The sequence below is a fragment of the Rhinoderma darwinii genome, chromosome 3 (genome assembly GCF_050947455.1).
Source record: "Rhinoderma darwinii isolate aRhiDar2 chromosome 3, aRhiDar2.hap1, whole genome shotgun sequence".
Taxonomy (NCBI): Eukaryota; Metazoa; Chordata; class Amphibia; order Anura; family Rhinodermatidae; genus Rhinoderma; species Rhinoderma darwinii.
The window spans coordinates 301,829,324-301,850,911 of NC_134689.1; the positions used below are offsets into that span (position 1 = coordinate 301,829,324).

Here is a 21,588-nt window from a genome sequence, read left to right on the forward strand (position 1 = left end):
GAAAAAGGTAGTTTACAAGGAAATTCAAAGTTTACAAAATTAGGTAACTTACAGGATTGTTTGGTTCATTCACGTGATCTGGAACGCTACTGTTCTGTTCTTGTGATGACTCATTCTGTAATAAGCAAAATATATAAAGTATAAAATATTTTGTAGATTCATTTTAACCTGATGATTTTACACTCTAAGTAGAGAATAACATACTGTTGATTGATCCTCCTCTTCAGACTGATCTGGTGATTCCTCATATTCGTCAATGGTTTCTTCTTCTAAATCACACTTGTAATTAAAAAAAAAAACACGTGTCCCTGTTACTAGAGTAAAAGTATACTTACCCTCTTCTATCTGGCCACAGCGCCCTGCAAGGTAGTGACGTATCAGCCCATTATAGGCAGTGACCAGGGGTGAACCTAGCATCTCTGCTGTCTGAGGCGAACTATAAAAAGACGCCACCCCCCCCCCCCCCCAATCTATCAGACTCTTCTCATTACTGGATTTACACAACAAACATATACATTTTTTTAACTAGGAAAGCATTTGTTGTTTATTTGTAAAGTGCTGTTTAATGTATAGATAAGATTTAAAGAATTCTACTTACTGTGTTACTTTAGTATCAGATCAGCAACGCAGCATTAACACTGAAAATGGTTTAACAGATCTTCTATGCCCCCTTTTTATGACCTAATTGACTTATGATTTTTAACGGAGTTCAGTGGCTCGGCGTGGACGGCATGATGCAGTGACGTCATCGTGCCGGGCTGTTGATGTCATCAGCGTTGCTCCCGATCTCTTGTAGACCTCCGGTCTAAACCAGGCTGTGGCCTACAAGAGCAAACGACGGAGCAGGAGTTACTATTGTGGCAAATGTAAGTTTTTTTTTTAACCTTGATAACTTTTTTTTGGTAGGTTCCTCTGGACCGTTTGGACTACGTCGTAGATTCATTGGACTACTTCAATGATCTAATTAAAAAAAAAAAAAAAAATTGTGAAAGAGGGTTGCATGGGGGAGTTTTGATTTCAATAAAAAAAAATAAAAAATTCTTATATCTGTTTTATTTAATACTTTATTATGGCCTTAGGGCTGCTGTCTGATTGACAGCGTTCAATTACTAAGGCTGGGGCTTAACATTAGCCAGTAACAAGGCTATCACTAACCCCTATTATTGCCCCGGTTCCCACTGCCGCCAGGGATATCGGGAAGAGTCGAGTACGATTCAGTACCTGACCATCTGAAACGACGGTTAGGCCGCAGGCTGGTATTATCAGGCTGGGAAGGGCCAAAAAACGTGGCCATTCCCACCCTGGTGATGCTAGGCTGAAGCTGCTTTATTGTATCTGGCTAGTTATGAAAAATAGCAAAAACCCCACATCATTTTTTTAAAATAAATTGAAAACAAATTACGTGAGATTACATTTTTCATAACCAGCCAGATACAATACAGCAGCAGCAGCCTAGCATCACCATGGTGGGAAGGGACACGGTTTTTAGCCCTTCCTAGCCTGATAATACCAGCCTGCGGCCACCCCAGTACACTTCACTTCAGATGGTCGGGTACTGGATCGTACCCAGCTCTTCCCGGTACTCCTGGTGGTGGTGGGTAGTGGGGTAATAATAGGGGGTTAGTGCTAGCCTTTTTACTGGCTAACACTAAGCCCCTTCTTAGTAATGGACGCTCTCAATCAGACAACTGCCATTACTAAGGCGGTAAGGAAGTATTAAAAAACAGACATAAAAAAAAATGTTTTATTGAAATAACTCTTCCACACAATCCACTTTAAGCTTTTTTTCAATAAAATGGTTAAAGTGTAGCTAAACGTTCGACAAACTTCTGACATGTCATAGTGATATGTCAGAAGTTTGGATTGGTGGGGGTCCGAGCATGGAGACCCCCACCAATCGCTAGAATGAAGCAGCTGAAGCACTCGTGTGAACGCTCAGCTGATTCATGTCTGTTCAGCTTTTTCCGGAAATAAATGTATCTGTGTACGGGCTCATAGACTTTCTATTGAGTCCGTACACCGATACATTTATTTCTGGAAATAGCCGAACAAACACGAAGCAGCTGAGCGCTGACGTGAGCACTTCTGCTGCTTTGTTTTAGCGATCGGTGGGGGTCTCAGTACTCGGTCCCCCACCAATGAAAACTTCTGACATGTCAGTATGATATGATAAAAGTTTAGTTACAGTTTAAAGGCTATGTACACCTTTAACCCCTTAGTGACCAGCCCATTTTAGGCCCTAACGACCAAGCTATTTTATTCGTTTTTCTATAGTCGCATTCAAAGAGCTATAACTTTTTTATTTTTTCGTCTACATAGCTGTATGAGGACTTGTTTTTTGCGGGATTAGTTGTACTTTTTAATAGCACCATTTTAGGGTACATATAATTTTTTTATTAACTTTTATTAACTTTTTTGGGGGGGGGGGATTATAAAAAAAACCCCTGAAATTCCACCATTGTTCTATGCATTTTTAAATTGTCGCCGTTCACTGTGCGGCGTAAATAACATGTTACCTTTATTCTATGGGTCGGTACGATTACGGCGATACCACATATGTAGAGGTTTTTTTATGTTTTACGACTTTTGCACAATAAAAACACTTTTGAACTAAAATTATTTGTTTTTGCATCGTCGCATTCCAAGAGCCGTAACTTTTTATTTTTCCATCAATGTAGCAATTTTTTGGGCTTGTTTTCTGCGGGACAAGACGAAGTTTTGATTGGTACTGTTTTGGGGTGCATGGGACTTATTGATTCATTTTTATTTTGACTTTTTTTGGGGGGCAATGGAAAAAAATTGCAATTTCGCCATTGTTTTTTGCGTTTTTATTTTACGGTGTTCACCTTGCAGTTTAAATTACATATTAACTTTATTAATGGAGTCATTACGGTCACGGCGATACCATATATGTGTACTTTTATTTTACACTTTTACTAAATAAAACCACTTTTTATGGAAAAAAAATTATTTTTTTACTGTCATTTTTATTAATAAACTTTCACATTTATTACTTATTTTATTAGTCCCACTAGGGGACTTTACTGTGCGATCTTCAGATCGCTGCTATAATGCTTTGGTATACTTCGTATACCAGAGCATTATTGACCGTCAGTGTAAATCTGACAGGCAATCTATTAGGACGTACCTCCGGCGCGCCCTAATAGGCATATGTCCAGGGCAGACCTGGGGGCTTTTATCAAGCCCCCGGCTGCCATGACACCCCATCGGAGGCCTGCGATTGCATTTGCGGGCCGCCGATGGGTGACAGAGGGAGTGCACTCCCTCTGTAAACAAGTTAAATGCCGCGGTCACTATTGACGGCGGCATTTAACGGGTTAAACGGCCGCGATCGAAGTAAACTTCGATCGCGGGTGTTGGAGCAGGAGCCCAGCTATCATTAGACAGCAGAGCCCCGGCTGCAGCCTGCACGGGAGACCCGTGCAAGACTTAGACTGGGCCAACGTGAAAAGGCGACGGCCTAGCCTAAGGCCCCTTAGTGACGAACGTGAAAAGGCGTACTGGTGGTCACTAAGGGGTTAAAAACATTACATATATATATATATATATATCCATCAATGTGATTAGTGCAAGTTTTAATTACTTTTTATTGAAAATTATTTTTTCTTTTTGAGATACAGCTGCTTTGTATCCTGTATACAGAGCAGCTGTATCTAGTGCTGAGACCTGAATCCATTAGGTCACCTATTATCTATCACATCTAAGTTATGAACTTATATGTGATCGGTAACAGCTCGATCCTGCCCCTACTAATTTAAAAGGGGTCGGCCGACGCTGGGGGGCCGGGAGTATACTGCAAGGGGGGTCTGGGCGTTTTACTGACAGCAGAGGGCTCTATAGAGGGGAATAATCCCCCCCCATAGAGCCCTCACTAGTTACTATAATGAAAGGTTAGGGGGGGGGTCTGAGCATCCGACTGACTGCTCTAAAGGGGGGGGGGGCAGAATACTCCCCCCTATAGAGCCCTCTGCAGTAAGTCAGACGCTCAGACCGCCCCTCCCCTGCATCCCCCTATCCTTCCATTGTAGTAACGTGAGGGCTCTATGGGGTGGATTATTCCACCCTCATAGAGCCCTTGGCTGTCCGTAAAATGCCCAGACCTCCCTTGCAGTATACTCCCGGGTCCCGGTCCCCCAGCTACGGCCGACCGACACCTTTTAAATTAGTGAAGGCAGCAGCGTGAGCGCTGTAAGTGGTGCTCAGTTTTTAATACAGGCCACCGCTCACCTATTGCATCTCGTTACTCCTCTTCTTGAGAGCGCACTTGACCGCTCCTTCTGCAGACCTGCTCCTCTCTGGCGGCGCGTGCTGCGTCAGAGAGGAGGAGTGTTCTTACAGATGGGCACCATCATGCGTCGCATCAGGTAAGTAAAATAAGGCATGCCCCCTCCCCCCGGTCCAGTCCGTCCCTGGTTCAAAATGCAGCCCAGGGGCGTAACTAGGAAACACTGGGCCCCATAGCAGGCAGACAAAAACTCTTGACTGGGGCACCCCCCAGGTGCCACAAGCAGCCCCCCTCATAGATCGTGCCCCCTGTAGAATGTGACATACAGCCCCCCTGTAGACAGTGCTATACAGCCCCGCCTATAAACAGTGTCACACCCCGCTTGTAGATAGTGACGCCCACCTTCCCATTGTAGATAGTGCCATACAGCCCCCCCTGTAGATATCGCCATAAAGCCCCCTGGTATATAGCGATATACAGCTCCCATTGTATATGCCACACAACCCCACTTAGTAGATAGTGCCACACAGCCCCCTCCCTTGTATATAGTGCTGCACAGCCCCCCACCCCCTTAGTAGATAGTGCCACATACAGACCCCTGTAGATAGAGCCACAGCCCTCCACCTTGTAAATAGTGCCACATAGCCCCCCCCCTTAGTAGTGCCACACGGCCCCTTGTATATAGTGCCACACAGCTCCCCTTGTATATAGTGCCACGCAGCCCCCCTTTGTCTATAGTGCCACAAGGCAATGGCGCATCCGAGAAAGTTGTATCAGCCAGGGGATGTCAATCAAACATGGAAAGTTGGGTTTGGAGACAGGACTGTGTCACTCTTCAGGATAGTGGCACCACCCCATGACCCTTTAAAGAGGCTCTGTCACCAGATTATCAAATCTCTATCTCCTATTGCATGGGATCGGCGCTGCAATGTAGATAACAGTAACTTTTTTTTTTTTTTTGAAAAACGATCATTTTTGGCTAAGTTATGAGCAATTTTATATTTATGCAAATGAGAAGTGCTGGACACTGATTAGTCACGGATAGGTCAGCCTCATACACTCCTCTGTACAACACCCAGTTGGTAAAAAGTTAAAAAACGCCCAGTTGTCCATTGAGAGTCATTAGCATAAATCTAAACTAGCTCATAACTTGCTAAAAAATGATCGTTTTTCAAAATAAAAACCACTGCTGTTATCTACATTACAGCGCCGATCAGATTATGTAGGAGACAGGGCATTTATAATCTGATGACAGAGCCTCTTTAATGAGTAATTAGCATATAGTGTGCGTCGGTTTAACCCCTTCAGGACCCAATTTTTTCAAATCTGACGTGTTAATTTATGTGGTAATAACGTTGGGATGCTTTTACCTATCCAAGTGATTCTGAGATTGTTTTCTCGTGACATGTTGTACTATGTTAGTGAAAAAATTTTGTCGATAATTTTGGTATTTATTCCTGAAAAACACCACAATTTAGCAAAAATTTGCATTTTTCTAAATTTAAACGTACCTGCTTGAAAAGCAGATAGTAATACCACACAAAATAGTTACTAGTTAACATTTCCCATATGTCTACTTTATGTTTGCATCGTTTTTTGAACGTCCTTTTATTTTTCTAGGACGTTACAAGGCTTAGAACTTTAGCAGCAATTTCTCATATTTTAAAGAAAATTTCAAAAGGCTATTTTTTCAGGGACCAGTTCAGTTCTGAGGTGGCTTTGAGGGCCTTATATATTAGAAAATCCCCAGAAGTCACCCCATTTTGAAAACTGCACAGCTCAAGGTATTCGAATCAGCATTCACAAAGTGTTTTAACCCTTTAGGCGTTTCACAGGAATTAAAGCAAAGTAGAGGTGAAATGTACAAATTACATTTTTTTTTCCGAAATTAATTTCTAATACATTTTTTTTTGTAACACAGAAGGTTTTACCAGAGAAATGCAACTCAATATTTTATTGCCCAGATTCTGCAATTTTTAGAAATATCCCACATGTGGCCTTAGTGTGATAATGGACTGAAGCACTGGCCTCAGAAGCAAAGGAGCACCCAGTGGATTTTGGGCCTCCTTTTTTTTTTTTTAATATATTTTAGGCACCTTGTCAGGTTTGAAGAGGTATTGTGGTGCCAAAACAGTGAAAACACCCCAAAAGTGACCCCATTTTGGAAACTACACCCCTCAAGGAATTTATCTAGGTGTATAGTTAGCATTTTGACCGCAAAGGTTTTTCGCAAAATTTATCAGAATTAGTCTGTAAAAATGAAAATCTACTTTTTTCTGAAAAAACATAGAAATTTTTATTATTTACAAGAGATAATAAAGAAAATGTACCCCAACATATGTAAAGCAATGTCTCCCGATTACGGCAATATCCCATATGTGGTAATAAACTGCTGATTGGACCCACAGCAAGGCTCAGAAGGGAAGGAGCGCCATTTGGATTTTGGAGCACGGATTTAGCTGGATTGGTTTTCGGTTCCATGTCGCGCTTGCAACACCCTGGAGGGACAAAAACAGGGGAAACGCTCCAAAAGTGACCCCATTTTAGAAACTACACCTATCAAGGAATTTGTCTAGGGGTATATTTTGCATTTTGACCACACAGGTTTTTCGCTAAATATATTGGAATTAGTCTGTAAAAATGAAAATCTACTTTTTTTCTGAAAAAACAGAAATTTTTAATTTTTACAAGGAATAAAGGAAAAAAGAACCACAACATTTGTAAAGCATTTTCTCCTGATTACGGCAATACCCCATATGTGGTAATAAACTGCTGATTGGACCCATGGCAGCGCTCAGAAGTAGTGCCATTTGGGTTTTGGAGCACGGATTTTGCTGGATTGTTTTTCGGTGCCATGCCGCCTTTGAAACGCCCTGGAGGGACCAAAACAGTGGAAGCCCCCCAAGTTACCCCATTTTGGAAACACCCCTCAAGGAATTTTTCTAGGGGTATAGTGAGCATTTAGACTCCACGGGTCTTTTGCAGAAATTATTAGAATTAGGCGGAGAGAATTAATATCACTATTTTTTTCCACTAAAATTTTTAATTTTCTCATTTTCACAAGGGATAAAGGAGAAATAAACAACCAATTTTTGTAAAGCTATTTCTCCCGGGTACAGAAATACCCCACATGTGGTCAGACATTTTTTTCATTAGAAATGAATTAACCCTTTCAGGACTGATCCATTTTTTGCTTTCTTATTTTAGTTTTTCACTACCCGCCTTCCAAGAGCCATAACTTTTTTTTTTTTCCGTTAGCAGAGTGATGTGAGAGCTTATTTCTTGCGGGAGGAGCTGTAGTTTCTATTGTCACCATTTAAAGTGCCATAAAAAGTACTGTGAAACTGAAAAATAATAGGGGAATATAGGAAAAAAATCTGATTCCATTTTTTGGGGTTTTCGTTTTTACAGCTTTCGCCGTGCGGTAAAAACGAAAACTACAGCGATTTTGGCGGTTTAAATTATTTAAGTTTTTTACGATGTTCACCGTGCGAGTTAAATAATGGTATATTGTAATAGTTCGGCCTTTTACGGACGTGGCGATATCAATTCTGTTTCTGTTTTACATTACTTTTGAAGAAAAATGGGAAAAGGATTAATTCTTCTACACATTTTATTAGTCCCCTTAGGAGACTTGTACCAGCGATCATTGGATCCGCGGGTACAATATTCTGCAATATTAATGTATTGCAGTATATTGTTATTTTTACAGACTCCTGTAACAGCGCGATCGCTGTTCCTGTCCGTTAGTCCCGGGTGTCAGCTGTAATACACAGCCGACACCCGCAGCGTATGGAGCGGGCTCAGCACGTGAGCCCGCTCCATACATCACCCCCGCACCATGACGTGCTATTAAGTCATAGTGCTCAAAGGGGTTAATGCACAGCGGATGGTGTGAATATTGCCATTTTCCACTGATATGCCATTTTAGTGCGTATGTCGTGCCCAGTTTGTGCCCCTGAAGACAAATACCTCATAAAGCGTTAAGCGGGTTCTCCCGGGTATGGCGATGCCATATATGTGGGCACAAACTGCTGTTTGGGCACGCTGCAGGGCTCAGAAGGGAGGGACGCCATTTTGCTTTTGGAGCGCAGATTTTGCTTGGTAGTTTTTCTGTTTGGGGTTTTGCTGGTATTTCAGTTTATAATGTGGGGACATATGTAATCTGTGCGGAGTACATCAGGGCATAATAAGAGGGTATAATAATGCGTTAAATAAATAATAATTCATAGATATGTGGCCGGTGTCGCACTGATAAATGGTGTCGGATCTTATCCGCTTTTAGAAAACACTGCACATTTTGCATCGCCATATTCCTGGGAGCCAGAACTTCTTTATTTTTTCACCACCGGAGCTGCATGAGGACTTATTTGTTGCGAGACAATCTGTACATTTCATTGGTACCATTTTGGGATACATGTGATTTTTTTGATCAATTCTGACAATGTTTTTTAGTTTATTTTTTGCGGCGTTCACCGTGCACTATAAATGACCATTATATTTTATTCTGCAGGTCGGTACGATTACGGCGATACCATATGTATATAGGGTTTTTTTATGTTTTGCAGTGTTTGCGCAATAAAATCACTTTTTTATAAAATAATTTATTTTCTGTGTCACCATATTCTGAGAGCCGTAACTTTTTTTTTCAGTCAAAAAAGCTGTGTAAGAGCTTGTTTTTTGCGGGACGGGTTGTAGTTTATATCGGTATTATTTTCGGGTACATGCAACTTTTTGGGGTGGTGACCAAAAAAATTGCGATTCTGGTGTAGTTTTTTATTGATTTTTTTTGGGGTGTTCATCGTAAAATAACATTATAGTTTTATAGTTGGGGTGATACCAAATATGTGTACTTTTTTTAACGTGTTCATTTTTTCCTATAATGAAAGACTTATTATAGGAAAAAAATGCAGTGTTTGTTTATATAACTTATAACTTATTTTTACACTTTTTTTAAAACATTTTTATCTTTTTTTAACTTTTTTCACTTGTCCCACTAGGGAACACTTAGACTTGCAGCTCTGATCGCTGCTGGAATACATTACACTACACACGTAGTGTAATATATTCTAACTGTCATTGTGACGTAACGGTCACACTGACAGGAAGCCTCGGAGGACCAGCCGGAAGCTGCTCCTCCGAGGCTTCCGTACATGGCAACCCGGAGGTCATTGTCTGACCTCCGATTGCCGTGACAAGCATCGGTAGCCCCCACAATCACTTCGTGGGGGCTGCCGATGTGCTTCAAACCCCTTAAATGCGGGACGGCAATCCGTCGCCGCATTTATGGGGTTAATTGCCGAAATCAGCGGCGATGGTCCGCTGACCGGCAAGGCTGGAGTGTCAGCTGACCTCCCAGTTCCCGGACACTGTCCTTTAGGACAGTGTGCGCCGGGAACTACTCCGCAATAGTACGTCTGGATGCGGGAACTAACCCCTCTGCAGGACGTACTATTGCGGAGCAGCGCGTGAAGAGGTTAAAAGTGGATTTTAAAGATTTTGCTGCATCTGAGAAAAAACATACAGGGGAAATATTGTCAGGTCACGTATTACCGCATGATGGCGGTTCAAGGGGTTAAAACTACCAGACAGGTTCCCATTAAATATACAATGAATTGAGAACAATTCCATCTGCCCAATATTGTTATTATAGATATATCTTATATAATTGCAGTTCCAGTACCAAGCTCATACATATATACAGTACCACAACCAAGCTCATACATACACCGCATTCCAAATTATTATGCAAATGTTATATTTTTCGCTGATTTTCCTAAATAGTCGATGCAAATGACAGTCAGTATAATCTTCAAGCCATCAACCTTTCGGAGTATAATGCGAATTTTATTGAATAAACCTCCTAATGATAACAGATTTTTTTTAGAAGTAAAAACTCAAAATGCACTGTTTCAAATTATTATGTACAACAGAGATCAAAACATTTTAAAGGTTGTAAAGATAACTAAAATGGTAATTTGTTGAATTTGCAGCATCAGGAGGTCATATTTACAGAAATCAAAAGCTCTTTCAATCAAAAAAAAACTTAGCAGGCCAAGTTACATGTTAACATAGGACCCCTTCTTTGATATCACCTTCACAATTCTTGCATCCATTGAATTTGTGAGTATTTGGACAGTTTCTGCTTGAATATCTTTGCAGGATGTCAGAATAGCCTCCCAGAGCTTCTGTTTTGATGTGAACTGCCTCCCACCCTCATAAATATTTTGCTTGAGGATGCTCCAAAGGTTCTCAATAGGGTTGAGGTCAGGGCAACATGGGGGCCACACCATGAGCTTCTCTCCTTTTATGCCCATAGCAGCCAATGACACAGAGGTATTCTTTGCAGCATGAGATGGTGCATTGTCATGCATGAAGATAATTTTGCTACGGAAGGCACGGTTCTTCTTTTTGTACCACGGAAGAAAGTGGTCAGTCATAAACTCTACGTACTTTGCAAAGGTCATTTTCACACCGTCAGGGACCCTAAAGGGGCCTACCAGCTCTCTCCCCATGATTCCAGCCCAAAACATGACTTCGCCACCTCCTTGCTGACGTCGCAGCCTTGTTGGAACATGGTGGCCATTCACCAACCATCCCCTACTCCATCCATCTGGACCATCCAGGGTTGCACGGCACTCATCAGTAAACCACACGGTTTGAAAATTAGTCTTCATGTATTTCTGAGCCCACTGCAACAGTTTCTGCTTGTGAGCATTGTTTAGGGGTGGCCGAATAATAGCTTTATGCACACTTGCAAACCTCTGGAGGATCCTACACCTTGAGGTTCGCGGGACTCCAGAGGCACCAGCGGCTTCAAATACCTGTTTGCTGCTTTGCAATGGCATTTTAGAAGCTGCTCTCCTAATCCTATTAATTTGTCTGGCAGAAACCTTCCTCATTATGCCTTTATCTGAACGAACCCGTCTGTGCTCTGAATCAGCCACAAATCTTTTCACAGTACGATGATCACGCCTAAGTTTTCTTGAAATATCCAATGTTTTCATACCTTGTCCAAGGTATTGCACTATTTCACGCTTTTCGGCAGGAGAGATCCTTTCTTTCCCATATTGCTTGAAACCTGTGGCCTGCTTAATAATGTGGAACGTCCTTCTTAAGTAGTTTTCCTTTGATTGGGCACACCTGGCAAACTAATTATCACAGGTGTCTGAGATTGATTACAATGATCCAAAGAGCCCTAAAACACAATACCATCTATGAGTTTAATTGAAAAACTAATAATTAAAGGTTTATGACACTTAAATCCAATCTGCATAGTAATTTGGAACACGGTATATATATATATATATATATATATATATATATATTACCACAACCAAGCTCCGTACATAAATACAGTACTAGAACCAAGCTCTGATGTATATACGGCACCAGAACAAAGTTCATACATATATATACACACAGCACTAGATCCAAGCTCATACATAAATACAACACCAGAACCCAGCTCAGTACATATATATACAGCACTAGAACAAACCTCAGTACATATATAAAACACCAAGCTCAAATGCGGCACTAGAACCAAGCTCATACATATATACAGCACCAGAACAAAGCCCAGTACATATATGCAGCACCAGAACAAATACAGCTCAATTTAGTGCAACCCCTGCCGTATAGGTTTGTATGGAGTAAAACTACAGCTCCCAGCATGGCCCTAACAATAGTCAGGATATGCTGGGAGATGCGGTTTCACAAAAAAAATATCATACCACCCATCATCTCGCTGCAGATCACACAGTGTCTACATTACGGATTAGAGGCAGAATAAACATTTACATTAAGTGACTCACCGGTGACGTCTCAGATTCTAGTTATTTTCTTCTCCCTCCGGTCCAGACCTCTATGATGGATTTCTCCCGGCCATGACCAATTTCTGCAGTTTTCCGCTCAGATGTCTTCAGCTTCTCACTTTTAAAACATTTCTGCACCTATAAATAATGATAAAGTTCTCAAAACCTCTAAATATAATAGCGCCATACACTGTGTCCCTCATTATAATAGATCATACACTGTGTCTGTAGATAGTACCTCACATATAGCTCCCCCTGTATATAGTGTCCCACATATAGCTCCCCCTGTATATAGTGCCCCACATATAGCTCCCCCTGTATATAGTGCCCCACATCCCCATATATGGACCCCCCTGTAGAGTGTCCCACATCCCCACATATAGACCCCCCCTGTATATAGTGCCCCACATATAGACCCCCCTGTATATAGTGGCCCACATCCCCATATAGACCCCCCTTTATATAGTGGCCCAGATCCCCATAGAGATCCATGTATATATTGGCCCACATATAGACCCGACCCCCCCTGTATAGAGGCCCACATCCCCACATATAGACGACCCCCCGTAGATAGAGCGCCCACTGACACCCACAGACATCTCTCAATTCTCAGACCACTTGCTTGTGCCTGTATATATATTATAATCGGGCTTAGATAGCCAATTTTAGTGGGCAGAGTACATTAGGGGTATAGTCAGGTGGTATAATGGGGTAAAAAAAACAATAAAATAATTCATAGATGTGTGTTATGCTGTGAAGCAATCATTTCTGCGCAGGCCGATGTAGCACTGATAAATGGTGCAGTTTCTTAACCCCCTTTTTGGTCCAAACGCCGCACCTTTACAGTTTGGGTAATATTGCTAGGAAAGTGTTGTCCTGGTATAATACGGGCACCCTCGCTTACAGCAGATATGTTTGGGCCCTCCCCCAGAGGCGTAGCTAGGTTCTCCAGCACCCGGGGCAAAGATTCAGTTTGGCGCGCCCCCCCCCCCCCCAACCACTTTCCCGACATCTCCTTCCCCCTCGCCGTGTTTGTTTTCTCTACCAATCGACGTGTCATTTCTCTTTATGTAACGGGAGCATAAAATTATTTGTACATTTTACAAGCAATATGGTTCTATACACAACACCAGAACAAAGCTCAGTACATATATACAGCCCCAGAAGCAAGCTCACTACATATATACAACCCCAGCACAAATACAGCTCAACTTAGTGCAACCCCTGCCGTATAGGTGTGTACGGCGTAAAACTACAGCTCCCAGCATAGCCAGAACAATGGTGAGGATATGCTGGGAGATGCCGTTTCACAAAAAATAAATCCTATCATAATCATACCACCCATGATCTCGCTGCAGATCATACAGTGACTACAGTGCTGATTAGAGGCAGAATAAACATTTACATTAAGTGACTCACCGGTGACGTCTCAGATTCTAGTTCTTTTTCTGCATCCGGTCCAGACCTCTATGATGACTTCTCCCGGGGACAGCCCATTTCTGCAGTTTGCCGCTCACATGTCTTCAGCTTCTCACTTTTCCAACATTTCTGCACCTATAAATAAAGATAAAGTTCTCATTATACCACACACTATACCCCTAAATATAATAGTGACATACACTGTGTCCCCCACACACACCATGCCCCCTGTGGATAGTGCCTGCCATAGAGCCCCCTGTAGATAGTGCCCCCATATAGACCACCCCTGTATATAGTGTCCCACAAATAACTCCCCCTATAGCGCTCTACAGATAGCCCACCCCTGTATATAGAGCTCTACAGATAGCCCAACCATGTATGTAGCCCCCCTGTAGATATAGCCCACCCCTGTATATAGTGCTCCACATATAGTCCACCCCTGTATATAGTGTTTCACAGATAGCCCACCCCTGTATATAGCCCCCCTTGTACATATAGTCCACCCCTGTATATAGTGCTCCACTAGATAGTCCACCCCTGTATATAGTGCTCCACAGATAGCCCACCCCTGTATATACTATATACAAGGGTGGGATATCTGTGGAGCACTATATACAGGGGTGGACTATATGTACAAGGGGGCTATATACAGGGGTGGGCTTTCTGTGGAGCACTATAGGGGGAGCTATTTGTGGGATACTATATACAGGGGTGGGCTATATCTACAGGGGGACTATATACAGGGGTGGGCTATATCTACAGGGGGACCATATCTACAGGGGGACCATATCTACAGGGCTGGGCTATACACAGGGCTGGGCTATACACAGGGCTGGGCTATATCTACAAGGGTGGGCTATACACAGGGGGGCTATATCTACAGAGGGGGGCTATAAACAGAGGGGGCTATACATAGGGGGGCTATATACAGGGGTGGGCTATACATAGGGGGCTATATACAGGGGGAATATATCTACAGGGGGCTATATCTACAGGGCTGGGCTATATACAGGGGGGGGCTATATACTGGGGTGGGCTATCTATGGAGCACCATATACAGGGGTGGGCTATATCTACAGGGGGCTATATACTATATAGCCCACCCCTGTATATGGTGCTCTATAGACAGCCCACTCCAGTATATAGCCCCCACTGTAGATATAGTCGCCCTGTATATAGCCCAGCCCTGTAGATATAGTCCCCCTGTATATAGCCCCCTGTAGATATAGTCCCCCTGTATATAGCCCCCCTGTAGATATAGTCCCCCTGTAGATAGCCCAGCCCTGTAGATATAGTCCCCCTGTATATAGCCCCCCTGTAGATATAGTCCCCCTGTATATAGCCCAGCAGATATAGTCCCCCTGTATATAGCCCCCCTGTAGATATAGTCCCCCTGTATATAGCCCAGCAGATATAGTCCCCCTGTATATAGCCCAGCCCTGTAGATATAGTCCTCCTGTATATAGCCCAGCCCTGTAGATATAGTCCCCCTGTAGATAGACACCCCCCGTAGATAAAGCCCCCCACGAGTAGATATAGTCCCCCCCGCAGATACAGCCACACTTCTATTACAATTGAAAAAAAAAAATAATAATTTCAAACTCACCTTATTCCCGCTCCCACGCCGTCCGGCAGCCATGGAGACCTGCTCTCTTCTGCGCAGGTCTCCAGGGGGTTGAACGTAGCGTCTATGAAAGGCGCTGATTGGCTGGGCAGGATGACTTTCCCTGCCAGTCAGTGCCTTTCATCGACGGAAGCGTCACTGGTACAAAAGGTACCAGTCGCTTCATTCGTGGAGAGGCGCTGAATGGCCGGGCACGTAACGTGCCCAGTCATTCATTGCTTCTAATTGTACCTGTGTCCTTGCGACACAGGTACAATTATAATGCAGGAGGAGGTGGCGCTGGCGCCCCCCTCTGAACTGCGCCCGGGGCACGTGCCCCGCTTGCCCCCCCCCTAGCTACGCCCCTGCCTCCCCCTCCTGGTTTCCTAATTTTAGGGCCTTGATAAATCGCCTCTTGAAACAAAATAAATGTTCCCCTCGGGCCTGCGCAAATGCATATCTTTCTTTCCTGACTTATTGGACCCTTAACTGATTTTATTTTTTCATAGACGTAGTGGTATGAGAAATGTTTTTTTGCAGGACGAGCTGTAGTTATTATTGGTACCATTTTTGGGTACATGCCACTTTTTGATCACTTTTTTTTTTTGGGAGGAAAGGTGACAAAAACAGCAATTCTGGCATAGTTATATATATATATATATATATATATAGCATTCACCACGCATTATAAATTACATGTTACCTTCATTCTGCGGGTTAGTACGATTCCGACGATATCTAATTTATAGCCCTTTTTTACATTGCAACTGTTTGCACAATAAAACTACTTTTGTAAAAAGAATGTATTTTTTTCTGTCGCCTTGTTGTAAGAGCCATAACAACATTTTCTAGTCGACGGAGCTGTATGAGGGCTTGTTTTTAGCGAGACGAGTTATAGTTTTTATAGGTACCATTTTTGGATACGTGCGACTTTTTGATCACTCTTTATTTCAATATTTGGAAGACAAAGTAACCAAAAAACAGCAATTCTGGCAATGTTTTTTAGGTTGTTTTTTTTTACAGTGTTCACTGTGCGGGATATAAAACAAATATCTTTATAGTTCAGGCCGTTACGGACGCGGCGATACTAAATATGTATGGTTTAATTATCTTTTTCAATAATAAATGATTGGATAAGTGAAAAAGGGCGATTGTATTTAATTTTTTTACTTGAAACTTTTTTTGTTCCCACTAGGGGAGTTGAAGGTCCAACTGTTTGATTGCTGTTCTAATACGTTGTGCCAACTATGTAGTGCAATGTATTAGAACCGTTAGTCGTTCACTGACAGCAAGTAGATTTGTCTCCGCCTCTGGGCGGGGCCTACTCCGCTTCCATAATTGCTGACCAGGAGGCCATTGTTAGGCCTCCTGTTGCCATAGTAGCAGTCGGCAGCCCTGCCATCACATGGCAGGTCTGCCGATTTGCTGCAAACCACTAAGATTCAGCGATCGCTGCATCTAAAGGGTTAATGGCAGGGATCGGAGCTAGCTCTGGTTCCTGACGTTACAGCAGGGTATCCGCTGTAACATACAGCGGACATGCACTGCTGATGACGCGAAGCTGAGCCGGAACACACTTTTGCTGTTGCTACTGGAAGCCTTTTAGGCCCTGCCTCCGAGCAGGGCATAGGAGGCTTCCATAGCTGGCAGACCGGGAGGCTAGTATTAGGCCTCCGGTTGCCTCTGCAGCCACCAGCACCCAGCGATCACGTTGCTGGGGTGTCGGTGGCTAAAAACCCCTCAGATGCTGCGATCCCTATTGAACGCAGCATCTGATGGGTTAACCGGCCGGATCGAAGGCTAGCACTGGTCCTAGCCGTTACAGCATACAGCTGGCACCCGGCGGTGATGGTGCGGGCTCACCTCCTGAGTGCGCAGTATCACTGCGACATAATGGTACTGCGGTTTGTGGGAACCCCACCCAGACAGCGCCGTATATATACACAGCGGATGACGGGATGGGGTTAAAAAAAACAACATTTCTTAGATTGCTTGCATCTAGACATGAGTGCTGTCCTTTACATGTATTGCTTGCCTGCTCATTGGGAGACAATCAGACAGAGGCTCGGCTGGGACTTGCATTACGCACACTAACCGCTTGGATGCTACCCATTCTCTGGTATTACTGTGAGCACACTAGGTGATCAGTGAATGGCGGGAAAAAAATAATAATATGGAAACCCCCCCCCCCATAATAAAAATTAATATAAATCAAATGCTGACATATATAATATCAAAATGGCAACTAAAAAAGTAAACAAAAAAAAAAAAAAAGACCCAATTCAGCTATTGAGACAATAAAAATAAATACCTATATACAGTATATGGCTATTGGAATTCGGGGTGGCAAAAATAAATTATTGGTTACAACCACCTGAACAACATCCAAAACCAGCACTTAAAGTCCTTGGGTGATACAGAAATAGCCGGGTAAGGGGCACTGCTATGTGTGAGAATCCTAGTGGTAAGATTCTCCACAATTAGAAATTTATAACATATCCAATCAATATACCATAAATATTAGCATCGTGGTAGATATGCTTGGCATGCAGATTTGAAGTGTGCCACCAAATATATGCCCCAGATGTTAGCAACAGTATGCCAATGGAGTTGAATTCGCCTGCAGTTGACTTTGATTGTAAGAAAAAACATACCGCAAGATACACATTTCATTTTGTGATCACCTTGCAATGGTTGGTTTTCAATACAGTAAAAAAAAGTATACTGATGTATACCATCCAAATATCAAAAAGGATAATCTGGATGCCATATGAGGGGAGCCTAACATGTTCAGAAATCCTTTTTGTTCAGTTTCAACAATGTCCACTAGATGGCGACATCCACATACTGTATAGAAAGACAAGCATTTACCTTACAAATGATTGCAATAACTGGGTACAATTGATAGATCACATTTCCAATAAGTAGTCGTCCCATGATTCTGAGTGACATCCTCTTTTTTCACTGTTGGCTGCACTTTAGGATCTGTGATATGAACTCTTTCAGGCTATAAAGGTACTTTTACACCGGCCAATTTTGACGCTCAGCACTCGTGACTCCAATCCCTCGTCCCCGAACATTTCTATCATGTCGGCAGCACGTCTCCGTTTACGCATGAATACTTTCAAGGCTGTATTTACAGCTTCCCTTGGCAAGGAGTCTGACGATTCAGCAGCTGTGCCATATATTCCTTAGGTACTCTTCTTATTTATGCTGGATTCAGACGGAGCATTTTCTAGCTGTTTAGCAAACTCTGCTTCCAGCTGTTAGATGTGATTAGGGAAAATGCTCATTTGGATTTATTGGCATTTTTAGAGCATAATGCTTATTTTAAAATTGCAATATGCGCTAGATATGGCCTTTTTGTAGGTTTTTGCATAGTAGAAAAAAAAATAGTAACGTCTGCGCTGGTTGGTAGCAGATGAACCACGTTCCAGTTTGATTTCCACTTGGGTATGTTCACACAGGGCAGATATGCTGTGTAAAAGTACGGAGCGTATACGCCCTGGTCGCTGCACAGAATTCCAGCTGAAAAACCGCAGCAAATTGTGGTGCAGTTTTTCAGGTGGCATGTGCGCTGCGGAACAGCACTTTTTAAAAAAACAAATAAATAAAGGTTCATACTTACCAGTAGTCATGGCAACAAGTTTCTCTGACGTCCTGCAGCCCGACCTCCTGGGATTACAGCTGCAGCAGTCACATGGGATGAAATGTCATCCCTGGCGGCCAGACTGGATCAGAAAGTTATGAGTCAGCATAATTTTTTTTTTTTTTGAGTTGCATTTTTTGCGGTGGAAACGCAGCTTTTCCTCTGCAAAAATTTGATGCAGGTTTTACCTCCCCATTGAATCCAATTGGGTAAAACCGCAACAGAAAAGCAGCGATTCCTTATCATAAATGGACATGCTGCGGATTAAAAAAAAAACAACTCGCAGGTCAATTTATGAACGTTTTTTCAGCTGGTTTTTTACGCAGCATATGGATGAGATTTGTTTAAATCTCAACCACTTTTCAGCTACTGTAATACGCTGTGGATGTTCCGCAATGAGATAAGTTGCAGAAAATCTGCAGTGCTTACGCTATGTGTGAACCCGGCCCTAGAGGGTCATACTTAGAGCACATAGTATGCTTATTTTTACTTTTGACTCTATTCTAGAAATGCTCCTTGGATACATTAGTCACATATTCCAAACCATTCCTATTTTATAAACATAATACTGCCATATATTTGCCTTACAGTGCTCACACCAGATTATCATGCCATCCAGTGTTAAAATAATAGTCCTATGCTGTGCTCAATCCATGTCATATAGTGCATAAATAAGTGCCGTAAAATGTAAACATAATTGTGCAAGCGTGAACATATTAGTTCTGTGTAGTGCACAAATAAAAGAATAGTGCAACAAGTCAACCTACGATCTTGATGAGTGGTGAATACCTCATACGGACACACAAAGTATATAAAGCAAAATTCCAGTCGAGGTATTATACGGTTATACCGCTAGTAATCAGGGTGAGCTACCATATATTATGCCTTATGACTGCTTACATGTTATTGGGGGTCACACTGAGTGGGGAATTGGTTCTAAGTGGTCTATGATTTTTATTGTTAACTCACAATTAGTGTCCATTTAAGACTGAAATAATTAATACTTGCTATATCCATGTGGAAAGTTACTATTCCGGGACTTGTCTCGGCAACCACTACATTCAAATGTATCTGCGTCCTCAGGACACAGATACAATTGAATACTATGGCAGCACCGGAATCCTCGGCCAAAGCGTTGCCGATGCCCTGGTCGGGGAATCCGCTCATGAACGGAGTCCCTGACATCACTGTCCATATAAGGGCAGTGACATTAGGGCAGGGCACCTCCTGCAGCGGAATCCCCGGCCAAAGCATTGCCGATGCTCTGGCCTCAGATTCCGCTCAAAGACAGAGCTCCTGACTTCATTGTCCATATCTTGGGCTGTTCAACGGTTCTGGTGGCATATGAAAGAGGAGAATCTAATTTTTTTTATATGGCACCAGAATCGCAGTTCTAGCTGCGACACAACCGGAGAGATCACCAGTTGAATACACAGTCGGGAATAGAAGCTGTGTACTATATGATCACCTGTGTTGATGGACAGGAAAGGGGGAGAAGCTGTATGATGATTGGACAGCGTCCTACAGAAAATATTACACCGCCCAGAGTGAAAAAGAAAGACTCCCATCCTATTTGGCTATTAGAGCCACATTATTTAGAAAAATGCTCATAACTTATAAAATAAACGTGTTTTTAAAAAAAATAAAAATAAATCACACTGTAGTTATCAGCAGAAAAGCGCCTATTAGATTAGTTAGGAGATAGGGAATTAATAAAGTAGTGACAGAGTCTCTTTAAACACACATCACACAGTAATTTCTTGGCAAGACACATGGCTGGTAGCCATCTTTATAACCATTACCTGTTATGAACATAGGAGAAAGGAGCTCGACCAATCGTAACTCCACATTTAAAAAGCTGGGGCACGCCTGCCCTCGGCATCCATACCGCTGAATCTACTAAGCATGCCTGTCATTGGTGGACCCCCACAGGCCAGAACCTTACCTGGGGATACGGCTTGCGCTCCCCCACTTCTAGCACTCACCGTGACCAACCAAATCAACCCACCATCATGAGAATGTAGTGTCGCCATCCGGCCTGACAAATACTTAACATTAGCCTTTTAACCCCCTTCCCTAACGACCTATTTCCACCGCGCCATTTTTGCAAACGTCTACACCTCTTCTTAGGCTACCCGGCACCGACAGCCATTGGACCAGCAAATGCATAGTGTGACTTATGTCTCTTCACCTGGAGGTCCCCCAACTTCAATGCTCTTTATCGTCATCAATGACTTGTCTTCCATGTCACCTCATGTGACCGTTGCTTCTGGCAACCTTGTGGTATGTGGTCCATAGTGACGCGGACAGCAGCCAGGGGTGGGCTGCTACGATCATGTGAGGACGACCTGTAAAGGGAAGTATATGTTAAAGTTTTGTTATTGTGAGCACATAGGAAGGTTTTGTTAGGAGTGGGGGGGCCCCCTATGAATGTTATGTAGCAATAAAGACAAGCCATTGAGAATTCATGTCAAGGCTAAAGGAAGAAACGTCCATAGGCATGAATGATTAGACACACACATCACGTCAATTGCTTAGTTTCCTCGTCCAAGTATTAGTCATGAAGGTGCCGCTCTATATTGCCCGCGGTGTCCACTGAGAACGTGACTCAGGAGTACCTCGTCCCATGAACCCAAGTCAGGGACCTACATGTTACCGGAAGTAGCTGCGCTGGGGGACTGCATTCACTGTGACCCCGGGACCGGATGTTGACGCTGGGAGCGGGGATTTGGTGTCAGAGACGCTGTGTCAGGATGATAAAAGCCATTCTAGTGTTCAATAATCATGGGAAGCCGCGCTTCATGCGCTTCTACCAGCACTTTGTGAGTGACCCCCATGTTTCCTGCGCTGTACT

General features: G+C 43.0%; 1 protein-coding gene and 1 long non-coding RNA gene across 2 annotated transcripts in view; one reads left to right on the top strand and one right to left on the bottom strand.

Moving 5' to 3' along the window:
* Positions 1-204: 204 nt before the first annotated feature.
* Positions 205-21,460, bottom strand: LOC142749745 (uncharacterized). Its single transcript, XR_012882448.1, has 4 exons — positions 21,255-21,460; positions 20,926-21,082; positions 599-822; positions 205-279 (listed from the first exon to the last, which is right to left on the bottom strand). It is a non-coding gene; the product is annotated as an uncharacterized LOC142749745 (long non-coding RNA).
* AP3S2 (adaptor related protein complex 3 subunit sigma 2) overlaps positions 21,406-21,588 on the top strand; it is a 78,450-nt gene continuing 78,267 nt past the window's right edge. The window contains exon 1 of the mRNA XM_075858145.1: positions 21,406-21,556. Coding sequence (XP_075714260.1) covers positions 21,440-21,556 — 117 coding nt within the window. The 5' untranslated portion in view covers positions 21,406-21,439. The remainder of the gene's footprint in view (positions 21,557-21,588) is intronic.